Genomic DNA, 19,631 nt, shown 5'->3' on the forward strand with positions numbered 1-19,631 from the left:
CATCACATGGCTTGTCACACCACCAGTTAAGGACAGAGAAAACCAACTGTGGTACTGCTTTTACTCAAAGTGAGCAGACTGCCATCTACTGCCTCCGCTTCTTGTGATTTCCAGTGTTGCGCTTGACTTGGTTCGGGTTCCGGGTGCCCTGGGGGCCAGTTCGCATGTTCAGATGGGCTGAACGCGAGTACACGTCGTTGACCTTGAAGGGGGAAGCCCTTGAGAGGTAGTCGGCATCCAGGACGTCCACTCGGCTCATGGCCATCCTCGACAGGCGGTTCTGGGGCACAGGCTGGTCCTCGCACAGGATTGGATCGGTTGAGTGCTTGCCTCCCTTGGGCTTGGGAAGGGAATACTGCAGCAACGGCCAGACACAAGGGGGGCAGCAGTGAGTGCTCCTGACCACACCAACCGCCTGGCACAAAGGATCATCTCGCAAGCAGGTTGCCTTTTTAGAGCTGCCGAACGCCAGAAACATCACTTCCTGGTCGCCTGATGCGTTCGCATGAGCATACACAGAATTATATGCTCACACATAAATCAAAGACAATTTTTTTGAAAACCAGAACATTACTATTCATGACATGTTTCCTGTGCCCCCTAAAAAAGCGGGAACATGGAGCCTACCATCAGTATCCTAGGGTCACGCGAGTGAAAGTAAACTTGGTCAGTTCAAAAGATCAAAATACCTTGTTCCTCATTTCTCACGCATAACGCGACAGCACAATACTCAAACCAGCCTGTACAGCATCAGGTGGACGACACAAGTTGATGAAGCAATCTGCTACATTAACAGGCAAACAAGGGCCATTTGCAAACAAAAGAACAGCTGCTAATACAGAGTACATCCTGCATGTATATTGATTGGAGAAGTTGTGGCATCTGATATTGAGCACAGCTAGTTTGCTTCAATTCTGTTATCACCTGGGGACTTTAAATCTTACCCGTGTCCCACGGATGTTTATAGGCCTCTTGTAGTTTATGTAGATCTTGGTAGAGCCATCTTCCTCAACAGAAACTGAGACGCGCTTCAGAGTCTTATTGCCACAAGCGGGGCAAAACTGTTTGGTCATAATCTTTGTGATTCTGCAATAAAAAAGCAATATGAGCAACGGAAGTTGGCACTTCAAGTTCCTGTCACCTGAACAATTTTATTTTTTCTTCATACAGCTATTATAGCAATCTCTTTTCGAACAAAAGTAAGTGCGGTACTTATTCTTGACATCAGACATAAGAACCAAAACACTGAGCTTTCTCCTTCTCTCCCTCTTGCGTGCACACGCACACACAGACGCAAATATCTGAATTCGCTAATTTTAGCTTGGACGAACAACAATCGCAATGTCTCATCCTCCTGACTAAGCTTGACAAAATATAGACAAAACCACGTTTTAACCACACATAAAAAAGAAATAACAATAAAAAACCTCCACTGAAGACCCCCCACACACTCAATGGCCATGCGGACATCCTCTTGCACTTCGGACACGAGCGTCAACGGTTCCCTCTGTCCAACTCCCACCTTTCCCGAGCTGAAGCGACCTCACTCCGCTGGCTCCAGATTAACTCCTACCCCCACTCTACCCTCCTCCACCATTACTACCCCACCCAATGTTACAGTACCTGCAACTTTTGCGCCAAGCCAGGTACCCTGGGAATGCCGAAATTCTCATCCCTCACACCCAACCCCCGCCCCACGTACAAGCAGTGGGTGGACCGGCTGTCCGGCTCAGACCTCGACCCAGCTCGTGTGCTTATAGAGAGGGCACAAGCAGCCAGCATGGACCAGAGCATCCTGGACTAGCGGACCCCCCCCCTTCCAAGACTGGTGCTCTCACCATCCTGCACCAATGAGCTCGAAATTAAAGACGCTTATTCTTTCTCTCTCTGCCCCCAAAACTAGACATCACTGTTTGAGAACCAAGCATGCATTTCACACTTCCATCAGCATTGCCAGTGTGCTCACTTTTAGCCTTTTCAAACGTTCTGGACAACTCAAGAGGGACAAAACTGTACAAAAAACCTGTAGGTGTTGTCCAAACCATACTGCACAGGCCACGTAACATCACCCCTGGACAGGTCACACTCATACCAACACTGGCACCGAAAGCCAACGAAAAAACTTTTCTCTGTTATGTATAATGCTATCAGTGTACCCCAACAATATTTCCGTTTTCTTCTGCAGACAGAACGCAACTACAGCCAAACGTATAACAACAAAAGCGCAATGGCATGTCTGTGCAACAGTGAAGCCCATTGTTGGGCAAGTTGGTGCATACTTGTTCTAAAAATCATAGCACACAAAACATGACAGAGAGGCATGTTAGGACAACTCCCATCATGCTTCCCCTGTATCGCGTTTAGCATGCTCTAACTTTTAGAACCCATCCATACAAGTTGACGAAATAACACGACCGTGACGATGTTCGACCACACGACCTAGAATGACTGCAGTTAAGACGCAAACAACGAAATGGATATGCAACTCAGAATACATAGCCATTCGCCTAAAAGACACACAAAGACCTTGAATACCATGTATAACAACACTACTTGCTCAGTTTGTCAGGGACAAAATCAGTTGTTCTACTGACAATCCATTTCACCAGGGTATCTAGCAAACGACCTTTTGTAAATCATCACGGTTTCCCCTGTCCACTCATTAAAATTCTCTGAGCAGTAAATAACTGGCATGATATAGTAATTGATACATTGTAAAATAGCATCCGAAAGAAAACACAATTTATGTAGACTGCACAAATCACATAGCACAGACCTGTTTCAGTGCTTGAGAAAGCCTGTACTTTCATTCACGGGACACTCTAACAAGAAAACTGTGCTCAAAAGCTGTTTTTTCCTCCCACTAATCTCTCTGTCGATTTTCTGACTTGAGCTATGAAGACACTGACAATTCTACAGGGCTAAAAAATTAAGCAGATTCTTAGCACTTCCGGCCTGCACAACCGGTGCACAAACAAACAGGCGACGTAACCATGAAATGGGCAGGAAATCAAAATTTCTGAAGGCTCACATAGCACAGTAACGCATTGCAAACCAGTGCAACATCATTACAGCATTCTGGGTGGTCGCCATGAGGGGCACGTGGCATTTCTCTTCTGCCACCCATTACCGATAAACTATGGCTCTAGACCCCAGCTGAACAGTAAAATAATGAATTCCATGGCTTGAACTGTACAAGCACAGCCACAATTTAAGCTTCGACAAATTCCTTTCAGAGTCCCTTGAAGAGAGCCCACAAGCTGCTTTAACGACAGATTTCCATTTCTCATCAAATTACTTGACAACAGTGGCTGCTCTTTATTCTCTGAAAGTGGTTACCTGTGGTTCCTTTTTTCTTACTTTTGTTCTCATTCTTGGGGTGTTTTAGATCTCGACTTAACCCCAGGAGGAACTTGTTCCCCCCTCCCACCTCAAAAAAGTGCCAAGCGACCCATTCTTTTTTCTATTTTTCTTTGCACGAACTGCTTCGTTTACATGTCTAAAAAGCAAAAAAATGGTGAAAGCAATTTTTGAGGCAAAGAATATAAACGTTCACAATTGCCTGATTGAATCATCTACACCGAAGAAAAGATTTTGAACATCAGTTTCAAAAAGGCAGCTTTCGTTTTACAGCTGTTCCATGATGTACTGCTTCCTACTAGCAGTAGGACACTGCTCAAAACGTGGCACTCTGCACTTACCTTCTCCACCACCTGCACGAGATTCTGGTTTCCTTTCAGGTGCTGTTGCCACTACGCTCCCTTGTCAGGTAATGCCACAGCACTCACCCGAGATAGGTCAACACTCAAACAGCTGTGCATATCTGGCAGCCTGGCCTGAATGTGCACTGATTTTACGCATGATTGAGCTCACTAAAGGTCTGCATAGAGATTGTGTAAGTGCAAAGCCAGACAGAATCGGGCAGTTAAAAATAAGATGTATGGCAACTTACGTGAAGCAGGCATGACAGCGTAAGACAAATGTTCTTGCATGTTTGATGGCCATGCCATCAACTGAAACAGCTTTCAGGCCCATCTGTATCAAAACATTCTGAAAGAAAAACACCAAATACTTTTCAGTGCTTAGTTGTTGATGTACAGCCCTTATACTATTATTTATATAGAACTAGGAAAACCACACCATCTGCATATCACTACTGCACTGTCGACAGGCTAACATGAACGTTAGTAAGGGTGTTTATATATTATACGCAACATCATGCAGACAAACACTAAAATTCCCGAAATTACCCCTCCCACATAAAGACACCCTCTCATTAAATTTTGACTTTCCCCATCATAAATCTAGAATTGTTTCGTTCTTTCAAATGCGGACCATTTGGCACAAAGTTTTCATATCACTGGTCCCTGTGACCACCTAAACCATCGGGGGTGAAAGGCACACAAAAAAGGCAGTGCAGCAGTGAAAACAGGCAGGGAAACATCCAGCCCAGGCAGTTTTCTTTACCTGCACAAGTAACTTGTGCAGGGAAAGAAAACTGTTCAGCTCTGTTGTTCCAAATACATTAGGAGGTTGTCATAACTTGAAGTTATGACAACCTCCTAATGTATTTGAAACAACAGAGCTGAGCTTCAGCAGACACACAAATCCAATTCCTGCAAGCAACATGATCAAAGTTGATAACCAGTTGGTGAAAACTGAACACAACCTGGTCACAGCAGATACACTGGCCTCTATAAACACAATGAGCATAAAATTAGAAGAGCATTAATTTTGCCCCACACCACCTTTAACCCCACACTGACTATATTCACTTACATGCCTTTCCTAAAAGCAGAGGAATTAAATTGCCCATTGAGCAAAAAAGCCAACATTGACAGCATTGTTTGCAGCAGCAAAATGGCACCTCAATTCCCATTTACCGAGAATCATGTAGCTCTGAAGCGTGTCTCGAAAATTAAAGAAAACACACAGAAAAGGAGTGCCACTCCCCTCAATAACACCTCTGGTTAACACTTTCATGACCGCACCGATTCTTATTGATAGTATGTTATCGATGAATACTAATTCAAAATTTGGTGCTCTCCGAGCGCTTCTGGACAGCTAACACTACCGAAAGGGTAAAAGAGGAAGTATTTCATCAGTTTCATTTTCGAGTTTCTTTTCACCGCCACGGAGGGGATTTTTAAAGCTCTTTCAGAGTCGCAAGCATGTGGTGTCGGTTACGGCGTCGATGCCACTCGCCGATGCTCCACAGGAACGGCAAATTTCGACGGATTCCGATGAATCTGAGCTGTAATTTCTGGTTGATAATAGAAGCACAGACTAAAAAGACGACTTCGATTCGTCAAACTTCAGTACAGACGGTGAAAGTGCGTCAAACCGCCCCGGAACATCAGCAGGTATCCGCCAGTGATACCTCCTCAGGCCGTTTTACTGCTGCCGCGTGTTGATGTAAACATATCCAGCCTGTTATAAAGCTCACAGCTCTTATCTGAAGGGTTTCGACTTCAATCGGGCGGGACTTGGCGCCAGCTGCACAAAGAATGGAGCCATGTTTCAACGCGCCGAGAAACTGCTTCGCGCGGTGGCATGATGGGCACTAGTGCTTATATATTTATGTGTGTATGTAAATAACTTTTGAACTTGCAGAACTTATACTTATGCTTTGAACTTATGCAGAACTTATTTTGTCAGGATATTTCACGCATGAAGATCTTGTGCTTGCACTGGTTGTTAGCACACTTAACAATGGCGCAGTGACACTCAAGTGGGTAGTTCTGTACGTCGCTAATTTCACACGGGGCACGGCGACCTGGAGCCAGGATTTAAAAAAGCAAGTGACTGTAAATACCACAGTACAACAACGGACCGCAAAAATCCCGGCACGCCAAAACAGAGCCGCACAGGTCGTAATTTTGGTGAGAACAACTCAGCACGCTGCATTCGCCATCTGTGTGCAGCATGGGCAAACCTGGCACACAATTAGTTCTCGCTCGCCTCGAATGGGCTCTCTGTTGAACGGTAAAACTGTGGCGTGAGGACACGTCAAATAAAAAGGCCCTTAGCAATTTTCAAGCCAGATTAGGCATCAGCATAAGCCGCACGATATGCAGTCCAATGCGAGCAGCGGCTGGCGGCTGGGGCGGCAGCTGCTGTTCCCGCAATGCCCCAGGAAGTGCACGCATGGAAGTGCGCCAATCGTGGAAGAATGCCCTGAGTGCGGGAAAATTTTGATGTATATTTGCTGCACACATGTGAAGAGATTTCCAGTTGGAACTGGCAACATTGCATGAGGTCCACTTTTTTGTTCTTTGCTTTATTTCAACCAGTCACTCCCAGTTATGGGCATTATTTGATTGCAGCTGCAGATTTCTATAAATGAGACAAGCAAAAAGCTGGCTTACTTGAACAGCAAAATCTGTAGATACACAGGCAACTGGCACCGATGTTTCTTCCACAGTGAGCAAGCCCATTTGTTTCTTGACGTCAGTAATGTTGCTTGGGGTGATCCACTCGCCATCACTGGACTCGTCTTCTGAGGAATCATCTTCCTCTTCTTCACCTACTTCATCCAAGGAACTCGCGGGTTCCTGGGGCTCGGAGTGTGCGGGCTCTTCTGCCTGCATTTTATTTGGTCTAACTTGTAGAGAAGTGCGAGCAACACGGGGTCAAGCAGGCACGAAAAAGCTAGGCCCATGCTTACTCCTCAACGCAACCCGTTGCTAGGGCCGGACACGCAGTACCCAACATGTCACATCCAGGCACAAATGCTCAAATACCAATGATATGGTTGCACGTTTACAAATTTGCACCTTTTTCCATGCCAGCAACTTCTATGCAATGATTTCACTGCATCCACTCACACCATGAACAGCCATTCGAGCTTTCAGGATGAAAATTTTTACACTGTTGTCGCAGTCTTTCTGATTTCATGCAAGGCAAGTGCTCTGGAGGCTGTTAGCAGGTGGATAGGCTTGACTATAACAGGCTGCTTGGAGTTTGAACAATGTAGCAGACCCTTCAAATTTGTATCAAGCTGTCAAGTCACCAGTGGTGTCTCATTCTGGAGCTTTCCCACGTTTTTTTTTTGGCAGCTGATATTGCTTACACACACTGAAAGCAGAGCCAGATTGAAAATGGCCAAATTGTGATGTACACAACCTTGAAGCTCCACACAAGGCATGCAACAGCAGAGGGTTACAGATTTGTTGCGACCAGTGCAGTTAACCTGATAAGTATGGGAACTTTGTTTCTGCCTCAATTAGTTGCAACAGCTGGCTATCAAACCCATGAGCTGGAGCTCAGCAGCATGACTCCTTAGCCACTAGCAATCCCAGATTCACGCTGAGCTGCCGTGGGCAATAACTCTTACTGGAGGAAATGCAACTCTCAGTGCGCTCAACGGCCGAACACCGTAACAACCATTACTAATGGTGCAGTAAAATTGTGAATTTCTTTGATACTGGCATGAAACACTACTCCTCCTGTGGAGCCAGAATGCTACGCACATAGCTGCCATATATGCCTCCCCTTTGCTAGGAATTTTATTGATTACTAGTACAGGCCACAGTAGCTATGCCAACAGAAAAGAATGAACAGAAAGTAAGCAACAGGGGTTGTAATGCACAGTGAGAAAGGAAAGTCACTGAACATTGAGCAATGTTCTGTTTTAAACCCAGATACCAAACAAGCATTCAAAAAGTGATATAACATCTTGTCATTTCAGCAGGTGTCAATTAAAGTCAATGTGTAGGCATTGCAAAGACAGCCAACCCTCAAGCCAAATACCTCATAGTCAGTCATTCAAAAATCTACATCCCTTTTTAATGAAAGTAACAAAATCCTTATTAGTTTTAGCTTGAATTAGCAGGCCATCTTAACATACCCTTGGCTTTCCTCTTTGCAGAATAGTGAACACCAATAGATAAAGAACACTCTCTCTCACTACACCACACTGAGCTCCCCAGCTGTCAAGCACGAAGATGCATTGTAGTCACTTCCACACATTATCATCAGTGTTGCAGTTATTTTAAATGTTTACCTGACTACGTGCTTTCCAGGATTATAAATTGGTTGCATGATTTTGCAAAGCTTGTAAAAGGATCTGAGCATAAGACTCTGTTTATTAAATGTGCCATATTAATATTTTTCACTAGTCATATCAAAGAAGAAAGTTGCAATGAATGTCCCTACCCATACATTCCAGTGTATACACATCACACAAAAAAAGGCACGGGCAAACTCGGTGTGCATTATCTTTGTACTAAAAAATTACACCTGCCAATTATATACAGATGAACCTCGTTATAACAAAACTGAAGGGGTGCCCCGATTTGCTCTTTATAACCAATATTTCGTAATAGCTGCAGCGGCCATTTACTGCAAATATGCACTGCACTAGTCCAAAACTGATAGCGCGCTAAATTGCTTCCCGCTGCATGGCAGTACGCAACAAAATAACCACATTCTGGAGATAAAAAGGAAAAGCCATGCAACTACTTTATTGCGGATCTAAATACATAACCCGTATTTCAGACTTAGCTGCAAAGACGTCCCTAATTGGACATCGATGCATTTTCCTGATGCGAACGATGGCTTGCGCAGCTTCGTGCCCGATGTGACAGCTTTAGTCATAGCCGCCTTCTGATCTAGCATTATAGTGGGGCTATTCAATCTACAGTCTCTGACTCACCGAAAACTCCCCAAGAAGCAGACCGGTGACCGCTTTTCCCATACATCCCTATGGGAAGGGGGAATCCTCCGACTACCCGCGGACTGTCCATGGCGCGTCCGAGATTGTAAATCGAATAGCCCCAGTCCCTCCCTCTTCCACTCCCCGCCTGGCGCATTCATGTTGCTCAAATCACGCGTGCAGCACGATAAAAGATGCTCAAAAAAAAAAAAAAAAAAACACGCTTAACTTTAGCGACATGGCTCTCGCGCCACTCGTCAGCGAAGGACAACTAGGGTGCCTCGATGCCAGCATTGCGCGCGTGAATCGAGGCACCCTACGTGACAACAATCAGCGAGGCACGTTGCGGCTGGCGCTTGTGCATGCAGTGTGCATTGACTCCATGCCTTATGCAGTGAGAGGAAGGTGGGAATGGCTTCATGGGTGCAGAGTGTGCATGGCACGCCGTACAGCTTTGCACACCGTCTGAAATCTGCCTTGGCACTGTCGTGAAAGCGGCTCAAAATTTTATTGCCTAATAAAGTTTGTTCGTTATATCCCGTAACAGCCAAATTTTACCTCGTTAAAACAAGGTTTAAAATACATTGGTTTCTATGGAGACTTCTATGGAGACTTCCATTTAGGTCCCCTGTGGATGCTTAGCAAGTGCTGAAATCTTGTGAACATTCTGATTTTTTCCTTTTCATGTCCACCAGAAAAATGAACACTGTGGACGGGAATAAAAGTCTCCACCTCATGCTCAGCCACAAGATGCCTTGGCAATGCGGCAGGCAGATGCAATGAATGTGACTCCTTTAGTTAAACATAATTGACCGACTATGCGCTAACCATTTTTATCGCCATGCGGACTACCTTAGCAACATAAATAATAAAGAACACAAACAAAAAAATTAAAACGCGGAGGAACATAAGCAATTCACAATCAATACAGATTGCAGATGACAGCAGCAACCTAATTTTTACACACTCCTATGCTTCAGTAGACAAAGACAAAATACGAGTTTGATTCACTCAAAAGATTTCCACACCAGAACAACAATCAAGCCAACTTTAGGCCAATTTAAAGCAATCAAGCTAAATATTGAAACAATTACGCTAGATACTAAGGAAAACACAACACGAAAGAGGGGGACTCTCAAGCCACTTTCACGCAGTTTCTATGGTGTCACAGGGACTAGTTTGTGTGACTGGCAGCACTAACAAAAGCTACTGCCAATAATATTGATTCTGCCATTGTAGCAGTGCCTGCTTGCCCCACTCAAATGCTAGCATAGAGCCAGCAAATTGGTTACAGTAGAACCTCGTTGTACTTAAAAAAAAAAATGCAAGGAAGAAACGTACTATCCGGGAAAACGTATGATCCACTGCAGTAAAAAAAAAAAAGCAATCGAGACAAACATGAGCATTTAATGGCCTTTTTCACTTGTTCATGTCTGTCAACGTCATAGGTCGGCAAAACAGAAAGAACTCACTCAAACTCAATCACAATTTTTTTCATTCATGCTGTACTCAATCAAACTCAGACTCAAAAAGCTCGTCTGTTCACAAAATCACTCGTACTCACTCATCAAATACTCATTTGTAATCATACTCACTTGTACTCAAACTCATTTGTCCTCACGAGTATTCGTACTCAATCTGTACTCATGAGTACTCACTGTACTCATGAGTACTCATTCTGTACTCATGAGTAATCAATCTGTACTCATGAGTACTCAATCTTCTGTACTCGTGAGTACTACTCATTCTACACTCACGAGTACTACTCATTCTGCACTCATGAGTACTACTCATTCTGCACTCATGAGTATTCAATTTGTATTACTCACGAATAATCAACTTACCTGCACTGTTAGCTAGGTCGAATCTCGAATGGAAGAATAAATAGAAAAAAATAAACTGTTTAATTGATTAGAAAAACACAGGTTACATATATGTCAGGACAGAGGAAGAAACATCTGACGCGGTGCACTGTCGTAGGGCGACTTACTGCGCGAAGGCGAGAGAGAGAGAGAGCGCGAAATGGAACGTAAGCACTCGCGTTGCGTCTGGCGTCTCCTCTTGTTTCAGGAATAAAACAACGAAGTCTAAGCCGGGTCGGGCTCAGGGGAGCTCGGGACTTGTCGGTGTGGCCGTGGCCATAAACTGCGGTTTTGTGCGTGTCTTCGGGTGGCAGCTTTTGTCGTCCGTTTTCGTTTCCGGGCGCGCTGATACTCTCGTAATCGTGCTCCAAATCTGGATTGTGCCTGCCCGCAGGCACAATGAAACGTTTGCGTAGATTGACGTCCATTCGTATCCAGATCACTGTCCGCTTATTCACAGATGCTCGATGCTGGCGTTGGTTTTTTATTGTTCCGTATACTAGAAACTTCGTTAAGAGGATGTTCGTCTCGTTAAGTTTCGGTGAATTTCAAATCTGCTTGATTTTATTGTGTGTGTGTGCCGTGGGATTGCCTTCGTCAGACCTGAACTTGACAGTGTTTACGGCGTTGTGTTAGCCGCGCCACTTCCGTCGGCGATTGTGTTCGTGTAGCTCGTCGCGTGCTTGATGCATATGGGGGCGTAGACGTACGGTTTGTCCGGTGGCGAGCTGCGCTGTGTAGGGATGGCATAGTTCGGCGCATTGAGGACGTTGCTTGAATTGACGTGTGCGTTCCGTATGGTGCGGGAGCCAATTGGCTTTTCGTTTAGTGTGCGGTAGCGTGGCGTTTTCGAAGGGTGGCATGGCTGATCAGCCAAAGTCGTTGCAGCTCCGTGCTCGCAGTCACCGTGGTTGTTTCGGAAGTGAAACCGTTGTGGTGGCGAAGCGGGCGTAGTTCGTGCCGTCCGTTCGGTCCCATATTCCTTGGCATGACTTCATCGTTAGGGCATTCGATGCCTTCGTCTGGATCGGGTTCATTCGTTGCCATTCTTGATGTGTCCGTGTCGTCGCTCAAGCCCTTGTCTTTTGCCCGTTGTTTCGAGAATGCCATAATCGCTATCTCTCCCATACAAGCAGGCTCCGTTCGTCCCGAGTTCGCTTGCTCGTGGTTGCGTCCTCTTGTACGAAATGGTGTTTATCGTGCGAGTCTCGGTCGGAGCGTGGGTGCCGGGGATCTTGTTCGTTCTGGCTCGGACATGCCGCATGCGCTGGCCGTGTCGTTGCTCGTTGACGGACCTACCTAAACGAGTCTTATGTCGTTCGTCCGCTGGACATCGGGCTGGAGCAGCGGGTGCGGAGAGCTCGTACGTTCCGGTAGGGTTGAACCACGTGCGCTGGCTCTTTTGTTGCTTGTGGCCAGGTGATTTCTGCGGTTGTAACATTCGCTGGCCAAGTCCAGATAGCAGCAGTGGGAGCGGAGGATGTCGCGAATAGTAGTTTCCTCCGTTTGTGCTGGCTTGGTGGCGTTCCGTGCGCTGTGCATTTCGTTCGCCGTGGTCAGCTCCACTGGTTGAAGTTGGATGTCGTTCGGTGCCTCTGGTGCGTTTCGTGCGCTGTGCGTCCAGTTTTATCTAGGAAACTCCCCTATAATTGGTGTGCGGTTGTACGCCACGTATGGTGCATTTCGGCCGCCGTGCGTCTTGTTCGCTTGTCGTGGCCATATCCACCAATCCGGATGTGATGTCGTTGGTTGCGTGGACCGGCGGCGGGACAGCACGAGCGAAAAATGTACGTACTGGCTCCGTTGCGTTCCGTGCTCTCAGCGTTCCGTTCGGGTACGTCTGTACCGGAATAGCGGGTGCCAGGAACGTGGTGCCTTCTGGCTCGTGCACGCTGCGTACGTTGCGCGTCTCGTTGCTCGTTGCTGGAATGACCTGCGCGCGGGCGATGTAGCTCGTGGGTGATGTAGCAGAGCAACGTGTGTTCGTTATCTCGCCAGAAATGCACTGACCTTCAATGCGTTTCCGTAATCGTGACGATTACCTGGGAGATGTCCGGTGAGCACGCAATCACAATTTTGCATGCGTCGTATTGTTCATGTGCGTGCCGTCGTGCATTCTGCCTATGTCCGGATCTCGTGCAGTCCAGGCACCGTGAGAAACATGCGGCCGGCTCTCGCCAGTTGTCTTTGAAAACTTTCTCGTTCATCACGCACTCTTAACAACTTACTTGATCATATTGTCAAGTTTCTTAAGATCGTTTTGTTGTACCTTGCGATAGGGCACTGCATATGTTATGCGGCTGATGACGAAGGCCTCCACTAGGCAGAGCGTCTCGCATTCCTGGATGCCCCCGTGTTTGCCTGATACTCGACCGATCATGCGGCTGATTTGTTCACACGTGGATTTAAGTTTGTTAAAGGAGTACTGACACGAAATTTCAAAGCTGAGATAACTATGTAAAACGCTTCCTTTTTATCAGGAGATATCTCCCAGCAAGTTTCAACAGCAACCGTTCAGCGAAACATATTTAAAATCCATTTTAATCTTCGCCCGCACGAGAAAGCCCAGAGCGGGCCGACGTGACATCATCTGCTACGTGCCCCAAACTGCCGACGTCGGGGCTCCCGTGACGAAGCCGACGCGCTGGCTGTGGTTGGCGCGCGCTGCTCGGGCGTGTGTACACGTCATGGTTTTGGACTGACGTCATGCTGCCCGGGCCTGTGGGGACGGCGAAGACCTCAGCCGGTCTGGGCGCGCGCGTGTGCTCGCTCGCGCGCGCTTCCAGAGAGGCAGCGATACGGCAAGAATGGTGACGCCATGTGATACATGCTGTCATGGCGGCCGCTCGGTGTTTTTTTGTCGAAACCGAAACTGGCACGAATAAACGACGCCGTAAATGAATGTTTACGCTGCGCTCGACCGTCTAATCTGTCATTCTATGATTATTGGGCTGATAGGCACGCATAGCAGCGAAAAAAACGTAACATAAAAATTTCGTGTCAGTACTCCTTTAAGGGCAATGGCGTTATTGCATTTGCTATTACTCCCTTCTAAAACGTCCACCGAACGTTTAACACAGCTCGGGATGCACAATACGATCACCGAGCTCATAGAGGCTCAGTACACGAGTCAAATCATGCGACTATCAATGACAACTACTGGCAGGCAAATCCTTGAAAACCTCCGCATCGCTCTACCCCCTACCACTGAAGACAGAGCGGCCATCCCTCCCCCTTGGCGCCGCAAACTAATCGTTAAACCTCTGCCCCGTAATATGCATCCTGACCGAAACTCAGGAAGAAGGCAAGCCCGAGCAACAGCCATAACAAAACAATATGGCAGCCGTAAAGGCGTGTATTATGTAGACGCAGCGGGGCCCACACCGGAGGGCATCTGTACGGTTGAGGTCCTGCATGAGGGAATACAGGTGGATGGACCATCGGTGAAAACGAGTAAAATTGAGTTTGCTGAAGAGACGGCTATAGCTTTGGCCGCCACTCACTCTGACGCAACGCACATAATGTCTGACTCAAAACAAGCTTGCCGAAATTTCATCAGGGGTCGGATAGCACTCCTAGCTAGAAAGAACATTCTCACAAATGCCAATCCAGAAATATCCGACACCATAAAACAACTTGTATGGGTACCTGGCCACGAGGGAGTAGAGGGGAACGAGTCTGCGCACAAGCCGCCCGAGCGTTTCTCCCCCGGAGTTCCTCCGACTTCCCAGGCTCTGACCGTACACTTGTACCTTACCCGCTAACCACATTCTCTGAGGTCACAACATACCTGCACCACGGTAGGCGGGAGTTCCCGGTGCCCGCCAAGGGCCTGGATAGAACTGAGGAGCGCCATCTTCGCCGGCTGCAGACGGGCTCATTCTACAGCCCCGCAATGCTCAAACTCATCAACCCGTCCTTCTCGGGTTCGTGTAACTTCTGCGGTCAGTGGGCAGACACATATCATATGGTATGGGCCTGCCAGTATAATTCCAGGGTTAAAAGTCAAAGTGAAGCCAACGAGGGAGGGCTAGGAGGCGGCCCTGTCCGGCTGCTCGGACCTAGAGTCTCAGCGGGCTCTCGTCCAGCGGGCACGGGCGGCGGCCTCGACCAATGGGATCCCGGACTAAGGAATACCACCCACGCAAGAAAGGCCTAACCGCCTCTCCCTCTCTTTAACTCTGTCTTGTACATTAAGAAAGTTTTTCCTCCTCCTCCTCACACAGCCTCCTGCTCTCAAACAGCGCCGCTTGCAGGGTCCTCTGCCGTTTGGTGTCGGAGGCAGCCTGAAGTATCCTTGGCACATTCGTTCGTTTGGAGAGATGGCAACGTTCTCCGTTGTCCTCTAGAAGACGCAAGACGATGTCGTCTTTACGGCCAGAGCAGGGTAGCCTTCGTAATCGTAGTGCGCTCACGAACTGCTGTTTCTTCGCAGAGGATAGGACGTAGCGTTCCGTTGAAGACAGCAGTGTGTTGACCACCACTGACATGGAGTCCGTCGGTGCCTCACGTCTGCGTGCCGCACTCTCGTAGTCATGGTGCGGTTCGTCCACGTTGTTCGTCTCTTCGTCCGTTCGTCCTCTCATGGCCTCAAATCCTGATCCTGTCGACTGCAACATCTTAGCTAGGTCGTGGCTCGAATGAAAGGCTAAACAGAAAAAATAAAATGTTTAATTATGCGAGGCTAAACAAGGCGTCGCACGCGTTCAACTGGATATTATGATGTCCGATTTACAACTCACAAACGTGCTTAGGTGTACTCGGATATTTTATTTCCATTGCTGGGGCAAATTCCACCGCCACGCCTGTACGGTGGGGCTATATGCTCACTTGTTAATGGCACTACACGAGACCATATTACTAGCGAACCTGAGCAAAATGTTTCAAAACGGGAACCTAATAAAACCATATGGGTGCACGTACATCAGCCAAATTGTCGCTTGAATACGCACAGCAGAATGGTGCGGACAATTTCGGTGAGACAAACGTTACAAACCACGCAGTCGGTTTGACGCGAGTTACGTAAATTAACTGCGACTGTTGAAATGAGCGGTTCGGCTCACGAAACGACTACACAGCGTGACATGCGTCTACGCAAACTTCTGAAGACCGAAAAAGAGGGACTTCAGTACGCCTAGTACGTGAATTGTTAACAGCCTCCACCGCCTCTCCCCTAAAACAACTGGAAGGGAGCAACCACAATGAAGCCGCCACGCGTTCACAGGCCGCGTCAACAAAAATAACTGCAGCAGTCAACAAGTGCCATAGGAGTAGAGCAACTGCGGCCGCGTTTCCCGCCAGGCCCTCACCCCCTCGTTTTTCCCTCTTCACCGTGACCCCTTTGCAAGCGACCGCCGAGAAATGCTTACAGCGCCAAACAGGGACCGGGAAAGGGGGGAGGTGCAGTTCTCGTTGGCTAATTTTGCCATCCTTGACTGTTAAGCTGCACAGCGGCACCGCTTAATGTTTGCGACTCGTACACGCGCGTCCGGACTCGAGCTCGTGATAAAACTTGTTTGCACTGCTGTACTCACGAGTGCATATACTCAAGAGTGCAAGCACTCGCAAAACCAGTATTCATGAGTATTGTACTCATGAGTACTGTGTACTCACGAGTACTGTGTACTTCCGAGTACTTTGTACTCACGAGTACTGTGTACTCATGAGTACTCAAACTCATGAGTACTCATACTCATGAATACTGTACTCTTGAGTACTCATAATCATGAGTAGTGTACTCATGAGTACTGTACTCACGAGTAGTGGACTTACCCCTGTACTCACTCGTCATCATACTCACCTTTTTTTTCTGCGTGTGTACTCAATCATCATCGTACTCACTCCTGAGTTTGAGTACAAATGAGTGTACTCACGAGTGAGTACGCCGACCTATGGTCAACGTCTGCTGGCGCATGCCACGACCCTTTGAGACCAAGAGCTCCTTCTCTAAACATTGCAGACTTTTGTCCGCACCGGGATTGTCTTTCGCACGAAAGTAGCTCCGCACTGCTTCCAAGCCAACTACGGCCTGAGCATATGTGGCCACCGGAGACGCCACCTCTTCCTCCCCGTCGTCGCCGCCATCTTTTTCGGAGGCTTCGTCTAGCGCCGGCACTGCTTCATGGCGTGATTCCACCATGATTTCGTAGGCGGCCGACGAGGCGGTGAGGCCGAGCCCACGTTTATTGCGGTTGCGTAGGCTGTGCCATGGACAGAACGAGACGCGTAAAATGAGGCTGCCGTTCCCGAGGTGTGCAGAATCTGTTCTAGGCGCAAGCTGGCCGATAGTGCTGATGGTGATTGTCACGCTGGTGAAGATGATGATGATGATCTTCTAAGGTTAGCGTTTTGCACGTTGGGACACTATTATAAAGGCGACGTTGGATTACCAAGTGACTCCGGTACGCCCAGCACTGTGGAAAAGCTGCCACGGTGACCCAGCCGGCCCGACTGCCACTCGCCGCCTGCTTATTGCGCCGCACGCGCTGAGACTCGGTCCGCACGTACGTCAGCATGTTTTTTGTTCACTGTAAAATGTGCCATCCGATCAAAGTTGGATATTTAAAACTTTTGGATGCACTTTCCGGGAAATCGTGTATCTAGGAACGTAGTAACCGGGAAAAAAACGCCGTATTGCTAAAAGGCATTTTTTAAGTTCATAACTGAGAGTGTAGTAACCCGGAAATCGTATGAACAGGGAACGTATCAACGGGGTTTTACTGTATTCTGTTTCTGACACCTTGTAAATGACTGACATTCTGTACGGGCAATTTGAAAGTTCGTCAATACTAGTCCTTCAGTGTTTCGTAGTCAGAATTTTTTTCAGGGCTACAACGAAGTTCAGCATGCAATCAAAAAAGTAGTTTTTATAAATAAAACAAGAATGCAAGCTGCCTTCATGATTTTTTCAAATCATTTGTGCAGCCAGCTGTCCTATTTTCTTTTTTTTCACACTACCCTAACAAAAGAATGTACAGTCAACAAAAGGCTTGTACAGTCAACAAAGCGGCGTACTCCCGACTGCACGGGAGACATCTAGTGATAACGCCTGGTTTGAGACCGGTAGAATGTGAGCATGTGCGGCCCGTATCAGCGCGAGGTCTGGTCCCCTTGTCGCTGTGCCCGTCGCCTTGGCTTCCGTACCTTCTTTCGCCGTGAGAAGCGCTGGCTGCGCTGCCGGGCCGGGAAACAATAGCGGAGATTACCCACCTCAGAGCGCTGTGGGGGTTTTCCATCTGCATTAGCTTTGGCGCACAGCTGTTTATTGCATCATCGTTCTGCCAATACCCTGCATGAGTACCACGTGCACCACTATCCGGTTTCTGCGCTCGGCTTTTCACGTCACTGCAGACGGGTTAACGTCATAATACTTAATGAACTGTGCAAGCAATCATGGACCGATATCTAGTCACTCTAGAACACCAGCAGCGATGCGTTTTCGGCGATTGTTGTTCGTTTTCTCGCATGCAGAAAAAAATACCCCATATAAATTGCACAGGGCGCCGTGAAAGTTAAGCGTTGCACGTTTTTAAACGCAGCCAATGCTGTACTAACGCTTGCTAATCCCCACTTTTGTTTCCAGGCCCGGCAGCGCATCTCACAGTGAAAGAAGGTGCGAAAGCCAAGGCAACACGCACAGCGACAAGGGAAAGCACTGATGCGGGTCACGCATGCTCACATTCTACCAGTCTCAGACCAGGCATTATCACTAGGTGTCTCCCGCACAGTCCGGAGCACGCCTCACAAGCATTATAGACAAGTGTTTTTCCTACTGTACTTATGAGGTTCTACTTCTGTGGCTGGTGTAATGGTTAAAAGTGCCACAGGTAGCAATAGCTTACATCCGCAGCAAAAGAATTACACACGTTTTGAGAGAATCAACCATCTGACTCATACGATAAAGGCACGTGTGTGCTACAATTCCGCAACCAAACACTAAAGGTTGTTTGACAGCACGTACTGTGTGGGCTAAACCTCCACAACCAATCACTAACTAATCACTAACTAATAGTTGTGTGACAGCCCGTAATCGAGTTGACGGTAGTGCTTGACTACTTACAGCCGAAGAGCCGAAGAACCCCGGCGAGGCAACTACGTCTCTTGGTGCCCCAGTTCCTTGCACCTAGACGAGGCAGTAGCACACAAAGTGATGCATTAATGTCCCACACATGCTTTAAGTTGCATAAAATAGAATAAAAAAAGAGAAGAGAATAGACGCGCTGCAAACGAGCCTGTGTCACCTGGATGTTCTTTGGGGTCTTGCAGAGGTGGTCTGTGCCCACGTGCTCCTTTTCTAGCAAATACGTGAGAGCAAGCACCTTGATGTCAACAGCAGACAAGCTTGGGTAGTCCCCGGTGAGCTTGGAAAAATCACTTACTGCAAGAATGACCATAGTTGAATTTCAAGTTTAGTGTCCGGACGTAACTAGCACAGGTAGAGCGAACTATAAAGGTGGCACATTTTCACTCACTTATCTTAATCACCTCTGGTGGCGGCACCCTATAATTAATTTTATATGGGAGGACTTGAAGTCGCTGCTTCGTAGCTTTGTCCTTGATTTCATTGATGACTTCGGGCAATGTGTAGATGTTTTCGCCGATTTCCTGGAAGGACGATTACGACCATGCTTTCTAACTCGAGGGCGAATTGAGAATCGAGCAGCAATTATAAAGTTTGAATGCTTACTTGCAAGGCTGAGTTCTTTATGAATCCTCCAGAGTCTACTACCAAATGTTGGACGCGTGCGTTCGACGGCAACGTGACAGCCTCCATTTTTGTCAACTAAAGAACTGCAATCATTTCTTTTCGTTTTTTTTTTTTTTTTTTTGGCTGGGCTTGGCTTGCATTTGGCTTGGCTGCCCTTAAGCTTTCGAGGTGCACCACCTGCACGTCAGCGGTATAACCCATAGGATTAGTGTGATAAAGTTTCTCCCAAATAATTGCTTGAAACAAAATGGTTGACCAACTCGTTCCATCAGCTTTTATTTAGGTAGTGATAAGTCTTGCATGACGTCATAATGGTGGCACAATGACGGAATTCCGGCCTTCGGCTCCTGCCATGGAGGCTCCTGCCTTTCGCTGCATGGAGGAAAGAATTTCGCCGCTTTCGCCA

General features: G+C 47.4%; 1 protein-coding gene across 1 annotated transcript; it reads right to left on the minus strand.

The window, feature by feature from the left end:
* Window positions 1–47: 47 nt before the first annotated feature.
* LOC144155274 (RNA-binding protein NOB1) lies at window positions 48–19,357 on the minus strand. The gene is made up of 8 exons (XM_077686607.1): window positions 19,205–19,357; window positions 18,990–19,122; window positions 18,759–18,895; window positions 18,578–18,640; window positions 6,369–6,584; window positions 3,953–4,050; window positions 945–1,086; window positions 48–355 (listed from the first exon to the last, which is right to left on the minus strand). Exons 1-8 carry the CDS (start codon window positions 19,289–19,291, stop codon window positions 86–88), a joined length of 1,146 nt encoding a protein of 381 aa, XP_077542733.1. The 5' UTR covers window positions 19,292–19,357; the 3' UTR covers window positions 48–85.
* Between the last annotated feature and the right edge of the window lie 274 nt (window positions 19,358–19,631).

The sequence above is a fragment of the Haemaphysalis longicornis genome, unplaced genomic scaffold (assembly GCF_048455015.1).
Source record: "Haemaphysalis longicornis isolate Haplotype H1 unplaced genomic scaffold, Haemaphysalis longicornis Haplotype H1 scaffold_1, whole genome shotgun sequence".
Taxonomy (NCBI): domain Eukaryota; kingdom Metazoa; phylum Arthropoda; class Arachnida; order Ixodida; family Ixodidae; genus Haemaphysalis; species Haemaphysalis longicornis.

Bases quoted from the DNA above. Each gene is read 5' to 3' on its own strand.
- LOC144155274 (XM_077686607.1), bottom strand. From the start codon at position 19,291: ATGGAGGCTGTCACGTTGCCGTCGAACGCACGCGTCCAACATTTGGTA. The intron at 6,585-18,577 runs GTAAGTAGTCAA...AATAAAATGCAG, and splicing joins GGTTCTTCGGCTCTTCGGCT to GCAGAAGAGCCCGCACACTC. The intron at 4,051-6,368 runs GTAAGCCAGCTT...TTTTTCTTTCAG, and splicing joins CTACAGATTTTGCTGTTCAA to AATGTTTTGATACAGATGGG.